Source organism: Electrophorus electricus, chromosome 20 (genome assembly GCF_041902795.1).
Source record: "Electrophorus electricus isolate QZ-2024a chromosome 20, ASM4190279v1, whole genome shotgun sequence".
Lineage (NCBI taxonomy): Eukaryota > Metazoa > Chordata > Actinopteri > Gymnotiformes > Gymnotidae > Electrophorus > Electrophorus electricus.
Window position 1 is genome coordinate 14,332,501 of NC_137516.1, and position 22,656 is coordinate 14,355,156.

Here is a 22,656-nt window from a genome sequence, read left to right on the forward strand (position 1 = left end):
CTCCTAAATATGGGGCGAATGCTTTTTTTCTTTTTCTTTTTTTTTGTTGCGCCACTTGGGAGCCATGATTCAGTATTAGTTCAGTGGTATTTGGGGGACCTTTCCAAAAAAACAAATAAATAATAAACTGTATGTATGAGACTGGTCACACTGGCTTGATGGGCGTGATGTGACTCGTCCTCTCCTGTCCTGTGGTGTAGTGCCTCCTTTGACTCGACGGTGCGCCTGTGGGATGCTGAGCGCGGCGCCTGCCTCCACACCCTCACTCGGCACCAGGAGCCTGTCTACAGCGTGGCCTTCAGCCCGGATGGGCGGCACCTGGCCAGTGGCTCCTTCGACAAGTGCGTCCACATCTGGAACACGCAGGTAAGAGGCCAGCTGGACCTGCTAGTATCTGTCAGCGGGGCTGCAAGCAGGTGCAGCAGCTGTGGGTGTTCGATGACTGGGAAGGCAAACCCTTTTATTATGCCACAGACATAAGCCAAGGTTTTCTTGAGCACAGAAAATGACTCCCTCAACCTATTGCCCTGGTTGGACAAATTATTTCTCTTGCCTTGCATTTGACAGTGATGGAGGGTCCCTATGTGTGACATGTAAAGCAGGTCTCCCAGAACAGTTTCATTTCACTTAAGTAAAATTTTACATTTTTGGTTCATCACTTGCCCCAACCTGGTTCCACGACAGTGAGTGGAAGCAGCACTCAAATATGTTCTCACCTAACCTGAGAGGGAATGAGTATTTTTCAGCAATGTTTCCTATAGTGTTAAATATCACCCTAGTTTTGTTCACCTCTACTTCTGAAAGTAGCATGTAGAAGTGTCAGCATGAACCTAACTGAGCCCCCCCCCACCCCCAAACAGAGTGGCGCTCTAGTGAACAGCTACAGAGGGACAGGTGGCATATTTGAGGTGTGCTGGAACTCCACCGGAGACAAAGTGGGAGCAAGTGCATCGGATGGATCGGTGGGTCTCCAAACTCAAAGATCATAGAATCCAAGTTGCACCCAATATGACTCCAAGCAATAAATGAACAGACTTGAAGCTGTAGAGTAGATTCTTTTATTGTTCTTTATTTAAATGTAAGTGCATAACAGTATCTTCCAGGGCTAATGCCTAACCTGTCTCTTTCAGGTTTGTGTATTAGATCTGCGGAAATGACGCTGCCAATGGGAAGCCATGGACCGACTATGAATGTGTACATAGCCAAACTCACTGACTGGCCCTGGCCCCACTTCTGCTGGGCCTTTGGCTCTCAGCTCTGTGTCCTCAGCATGGACCCCCACCCCACCCCCCTGGTCTATAGGAGCCTCTCCCCAGAGGACACCCCATTCACCGCACACACGGAGGTGTGAGCAAGGACTGTTATATATTCCCACCCAGGATACATGGCTAATAAATCACCTGTGTTGTACATGTACCATTTTATTTATTTTTAAAATTTTCCCTGTTCATTCCAAAAACAGAGAGGCAGCAGATACTAGTATGTGTAGTGCACATTTCAGCTGCTGTTTCATCTTCGCAACTCAGCAGGGTAGAAATGCTCAACACAATGTCAAACATTGTCAAATTGACAGTTTTTCAAAAACTTTTTCTTGTGCGTTAGGTTTTGGTTGTTTTTTTTTTTTGTTTTTTTTTTTTTTGTTTTTTTTCTTTATTGAATAAGACCATTAGATGACAAAGATTGATTGATTTAGTAAGGCAAAAGGTTTGTGTTTATGACCTATGCAACTCTTGTCAGTAGGAAAATGGAATGAATTGTTTGAAATGAATTTTATGCTCACAGCCTGTTCTGGCTTGGTCCTGGAGAAAGGAGACTGTGATGCCTATCCATAGCGTTTGTATCAGTTTTCTCTGACATTAATGGCTCCGTATGCCAAACACCTTCCAGAGAAAACCAGGCTCAATGTAGGCTGTTGAACAAAAAGCAGAATATTGGTTACTAAGTAAACCTGAGCAGTAAATAAAATGATCAGTTATTGTGGGGTCATGGTATCCATTTCCACCGTTTTTCAGCCTCAACGACCAACGCTCTTCAGCATTTGGTTATAGGCTCTCCTGCTGTCAACCACACCCATGGTGGGAGCTCATTGGTTGTGTTCACAGGCTACGTTAAGACCCAACAAATAGCAACGCTATCTGTGCAACTGATCCCAGCACTAATTGAAGTGTCGGACTGGTTATCGTACGTTAGTCATGTTAATAAGACCTTGTAATGAGCTTATATACCTTTCTGAATGTCGGCAGCTTTACCAGTGAGCACGAGTTGAATTTGCTTCGCCCTTGTATAATGTCAAAGTAGAACAGTGTTTCCAAATTGAGTCCTTGGATACCCCTAAATGGTCCTCCTGTTCATCCCTGCTCCAAACACCTGAAGCAAGCAATCAATAAAAATAAATACCTATTTCAGTTGTTGGGAGCTAAGAAATGTGTGCTGGCAGTGTAGTGGTGTCTTAGAACTGTTCGGAGGGTGTCCTGGAAGGGAATCCTAATATTCATGAAACCATAGATTCTCTTAAAATGTGCTCCTACTCTAAACTTGCATTTTTAGAAATTGAAGTTCTCAAAGGGTGTAGGGCACACTAATTTGGAGCATGTGATTCACTAATGAGCAGTCAAGCTTCTTTATAAAATACCATTAGACAGTCATAATTTCAGAGAATCAGAAGTGAAAGGACAGACTGTAAGTTACTTTCCTGCACTTTAGATCGATGTAATGCAATGGATTTCAGTGAGCACTTAACCATTCTGGATATTTTTTTCAAGGGTGATAAAAAAATCTGGTGACAACTTGTGTTGACTTGAACATGAGCTGGGTTATGTAGGATGGAGATGCCTGTTCAAAAACAGGTATGACCTAGTATAATGACATCCTATGTATCTCTTTTCTCTCTTTTTTGTAGCATATGGCTTCATATCATTCTGTCAAATAAATCATAATTTGCAGGTTTTGTCCAGAATGTCTCAAATTTTGTAAAGAAAAGAGTATTTTGATGCTTGCTTTAAATAAAATATACAGATTGTACCATAAAGACACTATTATATTGTCTATGACAGTGGAATGGTATTTTATAATGTTTTTGGTTTTAAAGAGATGTGCTTTTTATGAGGCATCCAATTATTAACTTTAGTCCTACCTAAATGCCTAGTTCTCACCTTTGTGTTCATGACCCCTAGAAGTTTTGTACTCTTGAAATCTTTTGTAATTCCATTTTATTTGTAGTTGTCTTTGCGAAAAGAAAAAAAAAAAAGTACATACGTGGGCATATCTTGAGCATACTAGACCATGGAAATACTTAAATTATTTTTCCCCCCTTACAACTTTGTCATTTTTGGCATTTTCTAAGCCCCCTTTTCCCTATTTCTCAGTTTGTTGCTGATGCTTTCCCTGCAATGTTGATTTGACTTTTGTGATTCGAGTCAGATCAAACAAAACGTCCAGAATAAAATATATTTTGATAATAGTGTAACTTGTGGGTTATTTCTACCATTGCCAGTTGTTCACTCCAAAAATAAACCAAACAGACATGCATGCAGAACAATCACCGGTTAAAAGTAATTTTGTTAAATGAAAAATAGCAATGTGGAAATGGATTTACTGTGTATCCCTCCTGCCTGTACACATAGTCAATATAATGATAACATTCTATATGGAGCATAACACCTACAACACATAATTGACAGTTAGTGCTTCCTTGTGGTAGTATGCAGCATTGCATGCATGATTAATGCAACTGATTGCTTAATTTCAGACTACCCCCCCCCCCCCCCCAATTCTTATGGTAAACATTTAAAACATTCACTGGATTTAGTAAGTGAACCAGCTTTGTAATAAATACATTTTCAAAGCATAATGAAAAAATTGCCTTTATTTTGTTTACTCTATTTGTAAATAAGTCCTGCCACCTGTTATAAAGACTGCAATCCAGTAAAATGTGGTATTCTAATGAGTTTAATAATCTTAAACAGGTCAGCCTCATATTTTGATAAGTGATTTAACCAATTCAATGGGTGTCCTCCTGAAAATAAGTGAGAACATGAATTTACAGTAAACATTTTATATTATATACAAGTATTATATTCTAATCTTAGATTATAATCTAGATTAATAGATTTCTTAAACCAAACAAAAATGTGAGTGTAGGTTTAAAATTCCTTTTTAAAGAGATCTATCTATCTATCTATCTATCTATCTATCTATCTATCTATCTATATATAAATATTTCCCTTTAAATATATATTCATTCATAATATACATTCACTGACTTTAAAGTAGTGAGCATATACTTATATGTGAAAAACTGATACAAATACAGCTCTACAGACATGTAGAGACAGCTCTACATGCTTTTAGAGATAAGATAAGAAAACAATGATATGAAGATAATATAAGACTTTACTGATCCCAAAGGAAATTCACAGTCCTCTACTAATTGTACAAGAGAAGACATACATTAAATCAGAATAAATAGGGCAGGGTTGTAGAAGTGATTTACAGAAGTACAAAAGCGCAGGATTGTAGAGGTGAGTTGTTATGTAAGAAACATCTTGTGGATGCACTAGGACACATCAATGATGTAACCTGGAGTCATCGGATGTTTCAGGTCTCTCAACATCAGACACCCTCACCCAGGGGACCCAGCCAGGGATGATCAAGCCCCAACTTGCGTCCCAGCAGCTACCCACGGATCAGCCCTTTTGAGCCAAAGCCATCATGTGATTTTCTCTGTGGCTTCAGTTGCAGATTGTATGGCCATCTTCTTAGCCATTCCTGAGATGCCCAGTCGACTAAGAGCTCTGCAGAGGGAGCAAACTGCAAAGCCTCTACAGCCCACTTCTATGGGCTCATAGCTCATCCTCCAGCCTCTGCCTCTGCACATCTCTAACAGTACCTGGTACTTGGCATGCTTCCTCTCATTGGTTTCCTCCATGCTCTCTTCCCAGGGCACTGTAAGTTCCAGCATGATCAATTGTTTTGAGGCGGCAGAGGTGATGACCATGTCTGGGCAGAGTGATGTTTCAGCTATATGCTGAGGAAACTTTAGCTGCCTTCCCAGATCAACCTGGAGTTGCCAGTCAGAGGCTGTATGGAGGAGGCCCGTTGTTGTTCTGGGTCATGCCTGAGATTTATCTCCCGCTTTAATAAAGGTGATTACCTTCTTTTTGGCATGATGGTGTTTGCTGGTGCTGATGGCCAAGGCTATGCTTTCAGCAACTGCCTTAAGCATCCGGTCATGGCGCCACCAATAGCAACCATCCGCAAGTGCCTTTGGGCAGCTGCTGAGGAGATGTTCCAAAGAGCCTCTTCTGGAGCACAGGAGGCAGGTAGGTGTCTCGTTCTTTCCCCAAGCATGGAGGTTTGCTGGACTTGGCAGGACATCGTAAACCGCCTGCACTAGGAACAGGACACGATGGAAGTCTGCCTGCATGATGTTTAACCTGGAAATCCTGTGCTGCAGTGTATTCTCCCACCTAGTCCACGCTCCCTGTTGCCAGAATCCCACTGCCCTGCTGACTCGCTCTTCCTCCACACCTGCTTGGATCTCTTCCTGAAATAGATAGTGTCTCTCTTTGCCCTGGGCTTTGCTGATCTGGGTCTTTGGGAAGTAACCCAAGACCGCTCTGCCCATCGCCAAACTACCAACCAGTGCCTTTTGTCTGACGTGAGACTCTGCCACCTCCACTTCCTTTTCAGCCTGTCATTTCCTTCCTGTCCTCACCTCAATACCAGCTGATGACACTTTACAGTCTCTGGAGTCCCTGTACTGTAGGACCTTTCGTGCGTGCAACCTTAAACTCTTCAATGAGGACACTGAAGGGTACCTGCAAGATGTTACTTGTCCCATACAGTGCTGTGCTGGTGAGACTCTGTGTGAAGCCCAGCCACTTTCTGAGGAAGCTGCTGATCTTTCTTTCCAGGGACTCAACTGTTGTCAGTGGGACCTCGTAGACCAGCAGAGGCCACAAGACTCTCGGTAAGATGGAATGCTGGTAGATCCAGGCTTTAAATCTATCAGGCAGGCCGGACTTGTCAACTTTGGTGAGCCAAGCTCCAAGCTTGTCGTTGGACTTCTGGATGGCAGCTGAATCTTTCAGGCTTGCGTGAAATAGCTTCCCTAAGATCTTGACTGGTTGTTCTGAGATGGAAGGAATGATAATTCTAGAGAAAAAAACGGTACTTGTCAGTCACTTTCCCTGTCTTCAGCACCATGGATCTTGACTTAGAGGGCTTAAAGCTCATCCTTGCCCAGGTGATAAGTCTCTCAAGTCCTTGTATGATTCACCTCCTCCCTGGGACAGATGTAGTTTTGATGGTAAGGTTGTCCATGAACGCTCTAATGGATGGCTGCCGTACACCAGACTTGGTTAGGGGCCCTATGCATTCCACCTCTGCTGACTTGACCACCATGTTCATGGTAAGGGTGAAGAGAATAACAGAAATGGTACAGCCTGTTATTATTCCTTTCCCAAGATGATGCTAGTCTGATGTTATTGACCCAGAAGTGACCCTCAACCTGAAATTATTGTAGTAATCTCAGATCAGATCCTTGATCTTACTGGAAATATGGTGGCAGTGAAGTGCAAATTCGAGTAGTTTGTGTGGTATGGAACCATAAGTATTGACCAGATCTAACTACAACACAACTAGGTCACCTCTGTTCTCATGGGCCTCTCTGATGAACTGTGAAACTACCCCCGTGTGCTCCAAACATCCAGGAAGTCCAAGAATCCCACCTTTCTGTACTGAAGTGTTGATAAAGTTGTTCTTGAGGAGAAACTCTGTCAATCTTCATGAGACGTTACTAAAAAAACACCTTCCCTTCCACGTTCAATAATGAAATGGATCAAAACTGGTTGATGTTTCATGAATTCTCCTCTTTTGGGATCCAAACTCCCTCAGCACACCTCTACTGGTCAGTGACTCTCCCCCTTCGCCATATCACCTTCAAAATCCTCCATAAGTGCCGAAGAAGTTCAGGACAACGTTTATAGACCAAGTAGGGTACACGGCTGAGGCATGGAGTGGATGCTGAGCAGCCTCTCTTAATCACTTCCTCCACCTCCTTCAGACTCTGCTCCCTCAGATTGAATTCCGTTGTTGGGGGGGGGCAGGGCTGATGAGGGCTTTGTTGGGCTCAAGCTCTTGCTCCCTCAACAGATCACTCAGGGTGTTCTGGAGGAAACAATTTACTTCCTCTCTTGAACACTCTAGGTGGCCACTGCGTTTGTTTCCAAGCAGATGTTTTGCAAACCAAAAGGGATTGGCGATGAAAGCAGCTCACTTCCTGGCTCACTTCCCCGCCTCCTATGCCACTCTGCTTTGTGTAGAGTCATCAGCTTCTTCCTCAGAAAATTCTGCAGTTCTGCTAATGCCTGCTTCTCCTTATCAGTAGATTTCTTGTACTGTTTCTTAGGGGTTCGAAGCTCCTGTCGCAATTAATGTATTTTTTTCCACCCTACAATTCATGGTGTAGGTGGTGGGCTTGATGTTACCTTTCGCCACCTGCCTGAATCTTTCAGAGGCATAGCTGATAATGATGGTAGTCATTGTTTAAAGTCGACTGTCAGCATCTCCTTTGGCTGTAGCTTGAATGATGTTGGACACATCCTTGTCAAACTGCAGACACACACTCCGGTTACTGGCTGGGGGCCACTTTATCCACTGCTGAGGAACTACTCTGCTTGGAATAGGAGACTCAGGAGCATGGAGGGACTTCACTTTGTGGGGTGACTCCTGGCCGGGCTCCTCCTGCGTCTCACCAGGTTCAGGACCTACAAAAGTGTGGTACAGATGAACTATAAACCTTAATAATATAACAATTAGCATGGTCTATATACATATATACATTATGTACATTGCTTATGCAAGAGTGGCCATGGATGGTGTTCCAAGGACTGCGAACATCAGTATTGTACTAAGAAGGTATTAGACTAAGAAACATATTAAGTCGCAAAATATATAAAGTGATAAACCATGCGATAACACAAGTGAGAAATGTCTATATACATAAATGACTATGTACACGATATAAACATGAACTTGTTCCTCTAATAGTGAAAGCTTCGCTGTGATGACGTGATAGAGGGGCGCTATGTTCAGTTACTGCAATGTATGAGCTCGAGAAGATCCGAAAGTTCAGACAGACGACCAAACGTAAAGGAAGCAAACTGTACAAAAACCGGTATAATAAGAACCTGGGTAAAGTAGGTTAAAATCTTTCCTACGCAGTGAAAACTATTCACTCCTAGGAAGTCTGTTACCTAGCATGACGAGCACTAACGTTAACATCAGCGTGTTTACTTCAAAACTATTTGATCGTAGTACGTTATTCTAACGTTAACTCACAAGCCGTAAATGTCTTTTTCTCGCTTAAAGAAATCTCTGTGTGCTCGTATCGATTCACGCACCTGGAGGTACTCCAGATTTTCGTAAAAATCACTTGAATCTGCAATTAGTTAACCTAGCTAGCTGACTGGATAGCTAACCTACGTATTCCCTTCCACCCGAACAATCAAAAACTAAAAGATCTTTTCGGTCGTGTGGTGTTTTATTAATTTTTATTTTATCTTATTTATTCCCTTATGTTTGTTTTCGTTTGAATGTTTGAAATGTAAATTTTGATTGCTACTGTAGCTAGCTAGCTAAGTGCTTATGAAGAAAATGCAAGATATACGGTTGATTACATATAATTAATAGCAAGTTATGAGCTAGCTTATAACGTTAGATGGTAAGCAGCTAATGGTAAAGATAATGTCAAAATCTGGACGCTATAAGTTAACCTAGCTAGGACAGCTATTTAGTTACTTGGGATATTGTGGTTTTTGTTTTATGAAAATATAGAAGTTTAGAATTTAATTTAAAAAACCTCTTTTGACAGCTACACTTTATATGGTGTAAGAAAGGGAGTATTTTTGGTTAATACATTTGTTTTATTTGAATGAAACACTGCACCTCGTTGCGTGTGGATAGCTATATTATTTTTCATCCAGGATGTATAGGGTAAAGCGATACTGATGTGGCTAACTACAGAGGCGGGTTTTTAACGCCTGATAAATTATGATAGATAACCTATAGCTCGTAACCTTGACAGCAACAATGTTGTTATTTTTGAAAAGGAAAAAAAAAAAAAGAAAGGTGTTTTCTGACTTTTATTGCTTGCCGTTTCTCAGTGTTTTAAATTGTTTTCTCCCTTATGTGAAGCTAGATTTCTTTTTGACAGCTAGTATGCCTGCACATGTACCTAGGCGGACTTGTGCAATGGGACAAACCTATTTGGTTTTCCCTTGCAAAGTGTAGGGGTCCGACTCTAAGCAACATGTGTAGTTTGTAATAGCTAAGTAGCTAACGTTCGATTTTAGTTTAGATTTTAAATTTAGCACTACTTTCGAGTTACACAACTTAGTATTTATGTTGTACAGTTTTATGTAATGGATATAAGTTTAATACTTTGTTAGCAAAATATATATGTTTCTATTTTTAGACACAGAACACTTTAAGGAAGTCCCTTGAAATTCAGAAGTCCCTTGAAATGGTCTTCACCTTATGTTGGAACTCCAACTAGAACACCGTGTAGAACGATGTGTAGCACCCTTTGTCCATCCTCTCTAACCTGACCTGCAGCTGAAGGTCTACAATGGTTCAAGATGTTTGTGAATGTCCACCGTTTACGAAAATGCAGACTGCGACATCTAATGACAATGTGCTTTGTGATGTTGATGGTCACAGTATACTGGGAAACTCTTGACAATAGCATATTGAGCCATATTAAATCCTACTCTCTCCGTCGCCTGTTTACCAGCTTTGACTACATCAGCGCTAATTTAAAGATTAGCCACGAGGAAGCACGCAAGTTCAGCAACCACCGATACTTGATAAACCATGAGCAGAAATGCGCTGGCCAAAATGTTCTTCTGCTGCTGTTTGTAAAGACTTCGCCAGAGAACTTTGAGAGAAGGCAGGCCATTCGGTCAACATGGGGGAATGAGGTATATATAGAGGAAACCCTTGGTGCGACTGTGAGAGTGTTGTTCGCCTTGGGCCTCCATCCTCAGCCTGTGCAGAGGAGGAAGCTCCAGCGGCAGCTGCAGGAGGAAAATGAGCGCTACCATGATCTCATCCAACAGGACTTTTTTGACACCTTCCACAATTTGACCCTCAAGCTATTGCTGCAGATGAGCTGGACACACTTCTATTGCTGCCATGCCCGTTTCCTCATGTCGGCTGACGATGACATCTTTGTGCACTTGCCCAACCTGATCCGCTACCTCCAAGAGGCTGACAAGGCAGGCGTCAAGGACTTCTGGATTGGAAAGGTACATCGAGGATCTCCACCTGTTCGCAGCAAGGAGAGCAAGTACTATGTTTCTCAGGAGATGTATCCCTGGTCAATTTACCCTGATTACACACCTGGTGCTGGTTATGTCCTATCAAAAGATGTGGCTTCCAGAGTCTACCAAGCATCCCTCACACTAAACTCCTCTATTCATATTGATGACGTCTTCTTGGGCATTTGTGCCAATGCAATGGGGATTTCACCCCAGGATCATGTCTTCTTCTCAGGAGAGGGTAGGGCTCCTTACCACCTTTGCATCTACAACCAGATGATGACTTCACATGGACATGAAGAAGACTTCCACGAGCTCTGGAGACACGCAACAGATCCTGAGGTACAGAAGGTATCTTCAGGACTTTTTGGAAGGCTATACTGCACAGTAGCTAAAGTCAGACTACTCTGTATTTCACACCTTTTTGTATCCTACCCATGCAAAGCAGCTTTTCTGTGAAACATATAGTTTTTCTTACTGCGAAATCACAATTTTTCCTTCCCCCCCCCCCCCCCCCCATCATCTCACTGCTTTAGGCCCCTTTTTGTGTGCAGTCATTATCACTTTGACAGTCTTGACCATAGTTTTTGGAACGCCATACTTATTTTGAAGTTTGTGAATGTCTAGTGATTGTTCCCACCTAAAATCACGTCATTTCCTTTCAGTGCCCTCCATTAAATCTACTTCAGCTTGTTTTTTAATTTAATTTGTTTAATTAAAGTTCTTCTGAATTTATATTTTGCAGATGTACCAAATAAATAACATGGCAGATTTTGCATCTGCCCACACAAATAGCTGTATGAACGTTAATCCACTGTGCATCAGTGTGCAAAATTTAATGACTGACGGTATTATGGTCTACGATGATTCACAATCGGCACAAAAAAAATGGGATGCAAGTCTGTGGGCTGTAAGTGTTAACAATAGCAGACTGTTGTGCAAAACAATGGGCAAACATTGAATTGCCATATCAATCATCTCCTACAAAAAATAAGATCCAGAGCCACATTCTTTGTTGCTCCTCCCCTACATGTACACCGCTTTAATGTGCATTCACGTCCTCAGGAGTCAGAACATGTGGTGTGTGGGCAGAACCATAACTAGCCATGAGCACAATCTGTTCGGACCTCGGTAATTCTGTAAGATTTTTTCTGTGCCTCCATAAATGATAATGAATGTGGAAACAGCAACATCCAAGCTGTTTCATTCAACATCCAAGAAAAATAAACATGCAAGCTTGCACCTCAAGGCTGCCCAGTTAGCACTCAGACACTCAGTTCTCATGCATTTCCCAGTTAATTCCAGCACTATAGACATTATCAGTGACTTTTGTTATACGTGTGTGCTAAACTAGAACAGGGCTAAAGGCATACTATTATAAAATTGCTCACTCAGATGAATAACTGTAAATACACTGAACTTAAACCTGTTGTCTGTTGTCTATCTCTGCACAGCTTTAGTGTCTGACCTGCTGATTTGAAACTATTTCCCTGTTCTGGCCAAACAGTGATACCTCAATCAATATATGATGGTACCCAGTAATTAACACTGCAAGAAATGTCTCACAGGAAATAGTTTTTGTGCAAGTGTACTGGACTATCGTAAGGTTGTTTGCACACGTATAGCTGAAAATGGTCTCTTTTGGTCTGCCTTGCAATGTTCAGTATAAGGTTTACTGAAAGACTCCTGTGTGGCATCCATTTAATGAATCACACGAGGTATGGTAAGACACTAAAGCTCTAAATTTTTGCCACCTGTAAATACCCATTTTATGGCCAAAGATTACAAGCAGATATACCTGACACCATTGTATTGCTGGATATATTTATAATGCAAGTCATAAGCATTTACTTCATCCATCACTCAAAGGTGAAGATTGAAGGTGAATATGATATTCACACAATTCCAGTTGAGCTTCACAAGATATTTGGACTGTATTGTTGCTGTAGATTTTACACATGCATCAGCATGTGCTACAAAATTTTGCGACTGTCAGACCAGGCATTCTGCACTACATAACAATGCTTTTCTTTTAACTTTCAAACCATTTATCCCTCTGATGCCAATTTGCAGTATAAGACATTTCAAAGAACAAAAGTGACATGAAAAAGCCCCACTACCTCCTAAACTGACTATATAACCATAAAGGGAGCTCGTTTCTTTTACAAGCTGAAAGGTTCTATACACAAAACATACCCTACAACATGATCACCTTTACAATAGCACCTCTTGCTGCCATGCTCACAGAGCAAACAAAAGTCCACTTTAGAATGAAGTGTCAGTTTATAGTTTAAATATACACTCAAAAGCTACAGTTGGAGTATCACTATCCTCTTTATTGTCAAATGAGCCAAATACTACATGAAACATTGTTTTAAATGTTAAGACCCACTTTTGAGGAGGACTTCACACAAAGAAGTACTTGATAAAACAATATACAATTAAATAATACATTCAACAAAAAAAGTGCCTTTGCTTTACTGACATGGGAGGATGAGTGAACCAAGTTAAACTGCACACATGTTAGCATAACATAATTGGCAGATTTGATGCAGCACTTGTATCTTTTAGTCCACAAGTAAATTACTAAACGGTGAAGAACATCTAATACATAGATTTTGAACATACTAGGGAGAAAATACCTGATAAAGAATACATTTAAAGAACCCATGTTCTGTAAACACCACTACCAGTAAGAACTGATATGGAGTTAACCGTCCACGTAGAAGAGTCACGTATCGAATTTGCAAGTCTGATCCACAGCCAGCATTGAGAAGAGGTTTTATTCTTCCAATAAAATAAGCGCAAATGCAAGTGATTATTCAACAGCTATCCCTGCATTAAAATCTCCAGAGTTTAAATCAAGTCAGCAACATTCATGGGCATCTCCTCAACAGTCGTGTTGTAAAACGTCTCGATGTCTCGCAGTATCCTTTTGTCCTCTTCAGTAACAAAGTTGATGGCGACACCTTTCCTGCCAAAACGACCTCCTCGGCCAATTCTGAAAAGGAAACAGTTGGAGATTAAGGCCCCCCAGATGAATAGACTCAAAGCAAAACACCAGACTTAACTCACCTATGGATGTAGTTTTCTCGGTTCGTTGGAAGATCATAGTTGATGACAAGTGAAACTTGTTGCACATCAATACCACGTGCCTGAAGAAAAGCAGTTTTATAGATCACTAATCTAGCAGAAGCATTGCATAGTATGTGGCAAGTCTAATTCCATCACACGTATTGGAGATAAACCTACTGCGTCTTCTAAAAGGCCAAATTGATATAATAAATAAACAGGCAAAATAGACACTATGTTTTGGTTTGTATAGCTTATGGAAGTTCAAATTTTTTTGAGATGATCTCACCAATAAATCTGTTGTAATCAGCACTCTGCTGGAACCAGACCTAAACTCTCTCATGATGATGTCCCGTTCTTTCTGGTCCATGTCTCCGTGCTACAAAAGAAGGATTTTATTTTTAAAACTAGAGTAGTCAGTCAATCACCCAAGCCAGTGAAATATTACCTAAAAATGCACCGAGCCATCTGGTCAGAGGTATGATCAGTGAAATGAGAAGAGCTTCTCCATTACAAGTCAGTCCCGAAAGATGGTATAACATCATTTCATACTCAACCCTAACAGGCAGGCTCACAACTCAGTAAAAGGAAATAATTATTTGTCTTCAACCCATCTGAGGTTAAACAACAGTCGAAGGAGAATCTAAATTTCTTACCAGTGCAGACACAGTGAAATCTCTTGCATGCATCTTTTCAGTCAGCCAGTCCACCTTCCGTCTCGTGTTCAAGAAAATGACAGCCTGGGTAATTGTCAAAGTCTCGTAGAGGTCACAGAGCGTGTCCAATTTCCATTCCTGCAGGTAGAGCAATTTGCCATCAGAAGTGCGTTGAAGTGATAGCTCAGATAAGCTCCATATCCCATTGCTGTAATGTGTAACACAGAATCTTGAGCCCTAGAACACTGAACATTAGGAAAGAGGTTCCTCCTGGACTCATTTCCGATGCTGCATTTTTGCTCTCCCTTCTTTAAAACATACCATACTAGCATGACCAACAGAACTAAGCTCTAAAACTTAGAACCGCTGGTTTTGGCATGGCGCTTTGGAAAAAGAAGGTGGATAATTAACAGAGCACATCAAGATGGGATCACAGGCCCACACATGCACTCACCTCTCTCTCCACATTGATGTAGAACTGCTTGATACCCTCCAGGGTGAGCTCCTCCTTCTTCACCAGGATTCGGACAGGCTCCCGCATAAACTTGGTGGTGACGTCCAGCACCTCCGCGGGCATGGTGGCTGAGAGAAGCACAACCTGCAGCAGGGAGGAACCCTATAGCATCACACTTGCATTTACATAAAAAGTAAGCACAGCAAGCCAACCGTATAAGACAGATAAACAACCAGTGAGGATGACTGTCGCACTGAACCTTGAAACGAAGGCCACTGGACATTAAGAAAGAGGTCCAACCACGTTTCATTGACGGGTCAGGGCAGTTGCTCTTCTTCCACCTACTTCTACTCCGCTAGCATTATTACATAAACCAGGAGACCTGGATTCTGTAATTTAAGCACAGTTCTTTTGCATGGAAGAAAAATAAAACTGTTAGTTTAAGGACATTCAACTCACTTGAATGTTTGTGCTCAGCTTCTGAAAAATTTCATAGATCTGATCCTTGAAGCCACGACTTAGCATTTCATCTGCTTCATCCAGGACAAACATCTTGATCCATTTAGGAGCTATAGCAAAAGGAGTAAAAATAAACAAAAATAGTCAGGGAGTAATTTCATCCAGGGCTACATGCAATACGGCACACAGGACAATTATGATCAGTAAAGTAGATTAAAAAGTCTCTCCATGAATTGTCAGTCCCGAAAGATGATACACCATCATTTCACACTTTGTCCAATACACAACAGGCTGGTCTGATTACTGCTTTTGCCCAACACTTACAGAGGAACCTCCTGTTTAGCATGTCGAACACACGACCTGGTGTCCCCACAACAATGTGTGGAGCCTCAGCTTGTAGTTTCTGCATTTCGTTGCGGACATTGGTACCACCGATGCATGCATGGCATGAGGCACCCATATAGTCACCCAGGGCCAAAATGACCTTCTGAATCTACAGGACCACAGAAACAAGTAATCTTTAGCTTTGAGCTAGTCAAGCAGTTATTCAGTCATTAAATTTCAAAAACAATTAAGTCAAAAATCACTCCTATAGACAATGAACACAAAAATAACTGCATTTTTGCTTCCTGCTTAGTACCAAATAAGGAAACAGTCTAACATAGCAAGTCCACATTTCACCAGTCACATAGCAGGAAGAACCGCAAAACAGTACCTTGGATTGAGCTACTGTCCAAATATGCTGCCTTGGTCTGATACAACAGTTTAGCGTGACCTCAGGTACAGCATACCTGCTGAGCAAGCTCTCGGGTCGGGGCTAGGACAAGAGCCTGGGTCTCTTTCTGCTCAATCTCCAACTGCTGCAGGATGGAGATGGCAAATGTGGCTGTTTTGCCAGTGCCCGACTGGGCTTGAGCAATCACATCATAACCTAAAGGACATGGAACAGTGTGAACTTCAAGCTTCAGACAACATAAGGGCTGTGCAGGTAAGCAAAGCAAAACCAGTGACAACATATGCAAACATGTGCACCGTGTTCATGTTACCTTTTATACAAGGAATAATTGCTCTTTGTTGAATAGCAGAAGGCTTCTCAAAACCATAAGCATAAATTCCACGAAGGAGTGTTTCCTTTAAATTCATATCATCAAAGTTGTCTGTGATCTCATTCCAGTTGCTCTGTGAGGAAAAAAAAGAAAAAAATAAGTATATATCTAAACATTAAAAATCCTGCATCACCCTTCCAGTGGGTGGTCATATCTTTTTCCTTTGCACTCAGCCTTCTATCTGGGGCCTGGGTGATTGAGGGTCCAGTGCTTACACACACGCGCGCACAGCCGGTTCAAGTTTTAGTAGTATCGAGTTTAAAGTATTCAAAGACATTACCTCGATGACACCGTCAGGCTCCATTCCCTCCGGCCCTCCATGGTCTCGATCTCTAGAGCTACACACACGCACACACAATCATTTACAACATTTGCTCCTTTAAACAAAATCTTAAGAACTTTGTCATGTCTTAGGGCGTGCACTTTTTTTCTGGCTAGAAAGGTGGACACGAGCGTTCCAGTGTGCATGATCCGAGGAGGCGTTCCTAAAATGCCACGTGGATAGTCGAGACACGAGCAAAGTGAGCGAGACACGAGCAAAGTGAGCCCGTCTCTCCATGACGAGTACTCCTGTATGATGGGATGCTAGTGCTGACATTGCAAAAATAAATGTATAAACTTCCACACAGGGCGCCATTTTAAGGTCAAATGAACTATTTAGCTAGCCAATTACCAAGTAAGATCCAAAGATAAAAGTCGAACTAGTCGCATTTTATTTTTCAAAAGATTTCTGCAAGGCTAAACTTATGATCGACATTTTGCTTACAGTTCCATTGCCTGTACTGAGGTAACGTTAGCTAGTCAAGTTGCTAATGCTAAAGCAAATCAATTCAAGGCCCAAAGCCTCCACACAGAACACACAAGCCAGCTAATGCTTTAGCGTTAGCTAGTTTACAGGCCACGGCATGGGTGGTGGGCGTGAGGCTAACGACCGCGAGTTATAAATTGCATAAACTACAGCTATTTGATATATGAGCTAACATTTAGAAGTGTAACCAAGCTACACATTCACCTATTCGGGTCTGTTACTGTATTGAGTACTGGTACTGTACAGAGCTTCGACGCTGGCTAGCAAGAAATCTAGCCAGCTGTGCATGTTACGCTAGGCCAAGTTATGGCGCACGGCCACACAACCGCCATATAAAAAAATAAAAAAAACCCCGAGACGATTTCGAATATTTTACTCACGACAAGAAACAACGACGCAACGTCATAGAAAATTGGATCCGAACCAGATCAAAGCAGATATATACCTGTTATAATCAGCAGAACCGCTAGACATGGTCCGTTCGCGACTTCGGCATTCACTTGGAAAGGAAGAGCATGTGAATCTCAGGCGATTTTATTTCACCGGAACTATTTTTCCCTATTCCGCGTGGAACTAGCAGTAATTGTTAAAAAGAGCTCTCTTCGTTGTGCTTTTAGTAAGCACACCGTGTGCATCACACTTTTCTTCCGGAAAAGTTTAATGTTACTTTTCCTAAGTTGTGGCGCTTTCCAAGCTTTGCGCAGAACTATATCGTAAAGCGCAACGACATTGCCGCAATGGTAAGCTGTAATGCGGTTGCTACGGGGTCTCCACATTTTTGGGTTTATGAATTAGCCTTAGGAGGCGGTGTACTATGACCTGCTGTGGACGCTCTCTGTTCCTTAGCTTTGCTTTTGGTTAATAGAATCCAAATGTCCGTGGTAAATTAAAGATATTAAAGGTTTTATGAGTGAAGTATCAATTTGCAAAATTATTCATCGCTGTAGATAACACGTGTGGATAACTAGGCTAGTCCGTCATTCGACTACGTTCCTGTAATTCGATATACATTAGTTAACAAGGACTGCAATACCTGAACAATACTTGGATGAACGACTAATAACTAAACATTTTGTTAATTTTGAGCTCATGTCGCGTGCATAATATTACAATGCAACACACCTTAAGCTGCAAATTGATTTGCATTATTTTTTTGATTATTCAGTTTGTATCGTGCAGAATATTGAAATGTAAATCACCCTTATCTGCACATTGACGTGCATTTAAAAAATATTTATGCAGCGCTCGTCTCGTGCAGGACATTAAAATGCAACCTATGCTAACCGGCAACTAACAGCAAGTTTCAAATTTCTCTGAACAGGCAGCAGAAAAGTTACCCAAAAAGTTAAATTCCTGCATGCCACCAATTCCACCAACCAAAGACAATGTATATAGTCTAGTTTAGTCTATTTAGTAGAGACAACATTAGCACATTTTTCCCTTTCAATGCTTGTCGATTAATTTAGTGACCATCTAAGTGCTAGTGCCGCATACAGTTTTAATGGACCGAAAGCCAACACGATAAGGCATGCGATTTATCAAAAAAGGCCTAATTGTTTAATCTGCTTTAATTATTTTTTCTGCTCGGTCTTCTTGTTTACTTAGTAATGGAATAAGGAATAGTAAAGGTTTTCCTGGCCAAAACAAAACAAAAAACCTTTTGTATAATATACATTTTTTAAGGTAACAATAATGTGATTTTTTTTTTTAATTATTCAGCGTATCTGCATGTTGTAATACATCAGTTAGCTCAGTAACCAAACAAGTTTAATTTCAGTTTATGTTCAGAAGTAAAGTGAAAACGTTTAAAGGGGAACTTTTAGTGGTCATTTTTATCAACAATAAACCAGTTTTCCAGACACTAAACCTGGACTGAAAATAGTATTCAGTGATCATTCACCATTGGCAAGGCAATTTGGTCCAAGCCTACGTTTGACCCTTCAGCGAGAAATTTGCCCAATATCAAAGAAATTAATTTCTATGATTAAAGCCTATTTTCAACAGCATTCATTTACCTGTTTAGGAAAACGTACTGCGCAAAAGCGGAAGTAGATGAAGGGCCGAGAGGCATAGCGGAAGAGGGAGTCCTGAAATCACAAACATGGTAAATGAAAAAACTATATATATATATATAAATATATATATATATATATGTACACACGCGCGCGCACACAATTATCTATTTTGTACTCACAGGACAGTTGTGTGTATTATGGTACATCACAGTTAGAAATGTTATTCCTCTTGCTGTATATTATTTATGGCGATTTTAGGCAGCGAGAGCTGTTGAACTGATGATTGTTAGAGCTAACATAGCTATAGCTAGCTGGCTACACAGAGCTGTCTGCTGTGCAAGCGTTCATTAAGCTCGCTAACCATCTTACTAAGCGAGCTATGTTGTTTTTCGCTTGACTGACTGATTGATTGATTGATAGTTAGCTATCTTAACGGACACTGAAGTAAAACCAAAATCAGTAATGTAAAGCCATGCTTATTTTCATATCGGGTGTTTATGAAAGCTAGCTAGCTAGCCAGCTAGCCAGCTAGCTAACAAAGATATAGATGTCGTTTGGCAGGAATATATTTGAATTGCAACTAGATTGTATGGCCCTATATTCTGTTTAGAATATAACGTTAATACTACCTGTGTAAAAAGATGTTTCCATTAGCTGCACAGATATCGCACTCTATTAAATTAGCAGAGAGAAAGGCCCACCGTTATATTGATGATGTGTGCCTAAAAAGATGCTCAACTATGCAGGCGTCCACTGTATTCAAGTAACGTAAGTTTGACATTTTTGACATTCTGCCCCAATTGTTCTCTTCCAACAGAACAAGCTGAAATCCTCACAGAAGGATAAAGTTCGCCAGTTCATGATTTTCACTCAGTCCAATGAGAAAACAGCACTAAACTGTTTGTCTCAGAATGACTGGAAACTAGATGTTGCCACAGATAACTTTTTTCAGAATCCCGAACTCTATGTACAAAATCTAAAGGGATCATTTGAAAAGAAAAAACTAGAACAGCTCTACAATCGGTACAGAGGTAAGGAGGAATGTCTGAACATTTCCCTCATAGTGTGGTGATGGTCATTGTGTCATCTGCTCATTTAGAAGTTATGGATTTTTGCAGTGAACAGATTTAAGGGAATGCTTTGTCACAAAAATAGTTTCCAAATAATTAAACCTAGCATATGTTGGCTTGCATTGCATTAATTGTTACTATTTTTCATTGGTATTTATTCTATTATGGGTCTACTATATGTCTACTCTCCTTTGAAGCAAGCTGGCTAAATCTTTCAACCAGTTACCTTATGGCTTGGATAACCATGGTGCTAAAAGCAAGGCATTAGTACCTTTTATCATTTTAACAGACCCCCATGATGATAACAAGATTGGTATAGATGGCATCCAGCAGTTCTGTGATGACCTGGGTCTTGATCCAGCCAGTATAAGTGTACTACTAATTGCCTGGAAGTTTCGCGCTGCAACGCAGTGCGAGTTCTCAAAACAAGAATTCATGGATGGAATGACTGAACAAGGGTGATTAACTTCTGTTGTTCTAAGTTCTCACACTACACATTAGTGTCTTTACCACAGACAAAGATCATGGCACAGCTTACTGACACATGCATTTTGCATTCAATACACCTTTTTGTTTTTCCAAGATGTGACAGCATAGAGAAGCTTAAAGCACAATTACCCAAAATGGAGCAGGAGTTAAAAGACCAAGGGAAGTTTAAGGACTTTTATCAGTTTACTTTCAACTTTGCGAAGAATCCGGGGCAGAAAGGCTTGGGTATGTGTCAGTTAATTGCTTCTGCACTGGGGCCAGGGGTGAGTCATCATGCTTCTGATAAATAATTTTATCTGCCTTATTTCTCCTCTATAGATTTAGAAATGGCAATTGCTTACTGGAATTTAGTACTGGCTGGACGCTTCAAATTCCTAGACCTGTGGAACAAATTTTTAGTGGTGAGTCTTTTTGTGTATGTGTCTCAGTAATCTATGAATATGACTGGTAAATGTATATCATACTATTGTGGAAAAAAACAGGCTCTCGTGTTTGGACAGGTTTTAGATGTACATATACATATGAGCCATTAGCCATTACAAGCATATGATACACATGCTGCCAAGGGAAGTTGCAAAATAATAACACAGTACATAATCTAATAATAATCATATGCTGATTAAGGTCATATAAATGCAATACTTTCTCTAGGTGTTGGCTTTGAACCAGGCATGCTTAATCCTCAAATGTGTACTGTACATGGATTCATAAATCTGTTTAGACAACTCCTTCTAAACAGATCTGTAGTAAATGACAATTATGCTTATATGAAATATGCAGGATTTGTTAGAATAATTTTGGTTGGCTTTGTAGATACTGTGGTTAGGTAAATTAAAGATATATTCTCTAATATCACAGACAATGTTTGTAAGCTATTAAAGCAGCACAGTATTGGCTGGAGTGATTTATGCTGCTTTGTCATGCTTCACTTGCAACATTTCTAGTCCAGTTTGTACAGAAATAAAATTGCTACTTAGCACAGCTCAAATAAGCATAGTCCATACATACAGGGCTCACCCAGAGGTTTAAACTGGGAAGATTTTGCAAACTCAGCATTGATAAATGAGGCTGATTGTTATTTCATGGAAAACTTGGTTTGATTTTTAATGTTTTTATTTATTTATTTATTTATTTTACAATAGGTAGTATATTTTGTCATAACAGCCCCAGTATCTCTTTGTTCCCTGAGTGGATGTAAGATCATTTGTCAGAAGGCACCTGTTTTTGCATGCCAATTGTTCTTCTTTCAATACCAAAGACTGTGATTCAGTTTAAAAACAGCTACTATAAAAAGTTTGTATTTTTCAGCATACTGTTATTTCCCTGCAGGAGCACCATAAGAGGTCTATTCCAAAAGACACCTGGAACCTCTTGTTAGACTTCAGCACAATGATAACTGACGACATGTCCAACTACGATGAGGAGGGTCCGCGTAACATCTTTTCACTTTACTGTTCACTTTTATTGGTTTACAAGTTCACTTTAATGTTATTCATTTGGTTTTGTTTCATAACTACCTTCAAAGCGATCAAGAAATTATCCTTATTTTTTAAAAACTTTTTTTTTGATGACTTTAAAGTTTCTGCATAGTGTTTGGTAACACTAAATGTTTGATAAGCATTTGACTAGTGTATTGTTCTGGTTAAAATTTAATGATGGTGTAAATTTGGTTTTTTTGCCTTTTAGGAGCATGGCCGGTTCTTATTGATGATTTTGTGGAATTTGCTCGGCCACACATTGGGACCAAGAGCACAGCCGTGTAAGACCCTAAAAGGGTCTTCCGAGGGCCATTTGGACCATCCCCATTTCCTCTGGCTCCCAGAGCACAGAGGACTGAACTGAGATCTGAAATGCCTTTAACCCTCAGGATTGAGACGTCCACTTATAACAGACAGTTCGAAGATGCGTCTCATTTTCAGTCATCTAGCGGTGGTTTGGGCTTTTTAAGTCTTACATGTTTGGATGTGTGCCACTTTTGTGTCGACGTGAGGCAACCGAAGCTGGTTCAAGCTCTGGGACCTTGCCACACTTTCCCCGAAGTACTCCAGAATCAGTCGGGCAAGAACTAAAACTGAACGGACACTCAGACATGCCATCTAAATCCACACCCAGAGCTTGGCTGGGGAATGTCTGAATTCATCAATATTAAATTTTAATTTTAATACTCCATCTGCGTTCCTGCTTTGAATGTGTACTTTTGTGTGT

The 22,656-nt window shown here is 40.7% G+C and overlaps 4 protein-coding genes, 4 non-coding genes and 1 pseudogene across 10 annotated transcripts in view; 3 read left to right on the top strand and 6 right to left on the bottom strand.

Annotated features, from left to right (window-relative positions):
• tbl1xr1b (TBL1X/Y related 1b) overlaps positions 1–3,466 on the top strand; it is a 14,909-nt gene extending 11,443 nt beyond the window's left edge. For 2 of the 3 annotated variants that reach the window (XM_035536421.2, XM_026998372.3), the window contains exons 14-16: positions 201–366; positions 861–962; positions 1,131–3,466. In XM_035536421.2, the coding sequence (XP_035392314.1) occupies positions 201–366; positions 861–962; positions 1,131–1,157 (295 nt within the window). In that variant the 3' untranslated portion in view covers positions 1,158–3,466. The remainder of the gene's footprint in view (positions 1–200; positions 367–860; positions 963–1,130) is intronic. The other variant, XM_081703610.1, reaches the window with a different exon arrangement.
• Positions 3,467–4,611: 1,145 nt separating this feature from the next.
• Positions 4,612–7,545, bottom strand: LOC113570075 (uncharacterized; annotated as a pseudogene).
• Positions 7,546–9,641: 2,096 nt separating this feature from the next.
• b3gnt5b (UDP-GlcNAc:betaGal beta-1,3-N-acetylglucosaminyltransferase 5b) lies at positions 9,642–10,781 on the top strand. The gene has a single exon (XM_026998395.3). It carries the CDS (start codon positions 9,642–9,644, stop codon positions 10,779–10,781), a length of 1,140 nt encoding a protein of 379 aa, XP_026854196.2.
• A 1,856-nt stretch (positions 10,782–12,637) lies between these two features.
• eif4a2 (eukaryotic translation initiation factor 4A2) lies at positions 12,638–17,480 on the bottom strand. Its single transcript, XM_026998350.3, has 11 exons — positions 17,323–17,480; positions 16,350–16,407; positions 16,010–16,142; positions 15,755–15,894; positions 15,288–15,456; positions 14,964–15,073; positions 14,505–14,648; positions 14,051–14,188; positions 13,684–13,773; positions 13,398–13,477; positions 12,638–13,323 (listed from the first exon to the last, which is right to left on the bottom strand). The coding sequence occupies exons 1-11, from the start codon at positions 17,349–17,351 to the stop codon at positions 13,179–13,181; spliced, it is 1,236 nt and encodes a 411-aa protein (XP_026854151.1). The 5' UTR covers positions 17,352–17,480; the 3' UTR covers positions 12,638–13,178.
• Positions 13,873–13,946, bottom strand: LOC113570165 (small nucleolar RNA SNORD2). Its single transcript, XR_003409870.1, has one exon. It is a non-coding gene; the product is annotated as a small nucleolar RNA SNORD2 (small nucleolar RNA).
• On the bottom strand, positions 14,264–14,450 carry LOC113570164 (small nucleolar RNA SNORA81). The gene has a single exon (XR_003409869.2). It is a non-coding gene; the product is annotated as a small nucleolar RNA SNORA81 (small nucleolar RNA).
• On the bottom strand, positions 14,748–14,927 carry LOC113570163 (small nucleolar RNA SNORA81). The gene has a single exon (XR_003409868.1). It is a non-coding gene; the product is annotated as a small nucleolar RNA SNORA81 (small nucleolar RNA).
• LOC113570161 (small nucleolar RNA SNORD2) lies at positions 15,158–15,234 on the bottom strand. The gene has a single exon (XR_003409866.2). It is a non-coding gene; the product is annotated as a small nucleolar RNA SNORD2 (small nucleolar RNA).
• Positions 17,481–18,894: 1,414 nt separating the features above from the next.
• On the top strand, positions 18,895–22,618 carry dcun1d1 (DCN1, defective in cullin neddylation 1, domain containing 1 (S. cerevisiae)). Its single transcript, XM_026998251.3, has 7 exons — positions 18,895–18,981; positions 19,710–19,923; positions 20,252–20,420; positions 20,546–20,676; positions 20,770–20,852; positions 21,781–21,877; positions 22,138–22,618. The coding sequence occupies exons 1-7, from the start codon at positions 18,979–18,981 to the stop codon at positions 22,212–22,214; spliced, it is 774 nt and encodes a 257-aa protein (XP_026854052.1). The 5' UTR covers positions 18,895–18,978; the 3' UTR covers positions 22,215–22,618.
• The last annotated feature ends 38 nt before the right edge of the window (positions 22,619–22,656 follow it).

Bases quoted from the DNA above. Each gene is read 5' to 3' on its own strand.
- eif4a2 (XM_026998350.3), bottom strand. From the start codon at position 17,351: ATGTCTAGCGGTTCTGCTGATTATAACAG. The intron at 15,895-16,009 runs GTAACATGAACA...CATGTCCTTTAG, and splicing joins AATTATTCCTTGTATAAAAG to GTTATGATGTGATTGCTCAA. The intron at 13,324-13,397 runs GTGAGTTAAGTC...TTTCCTTTTCAG, and splicing joins CGAGAAAACTACATCCATAG to AATTGGCCGAGGAGGTCGTT.
- b3gnt5b (XM_026998395.3), top strand. From the start codon at position 9,642: ATGTTTGTGAATGTCCACCGTTTACGAAAATGCAGACTGCGACATCTA.
- dcun1d1 (XM_026998251.3), top strand. The intron at 19,924-20,251 runs GTAAGGAGGAAT...TCATTTTAACAG, and splicing joins GCTCTACAATCGGTACAGAG to ACCCCCATGATGATAACAAG. The intron at 20,421-20,545 runs GTGATTAACTTC...TGTTTTTCCAAG, and splicing joins GATGGAATGACTGAACAAGG to ATGTGACAGCATAGAGAAGC.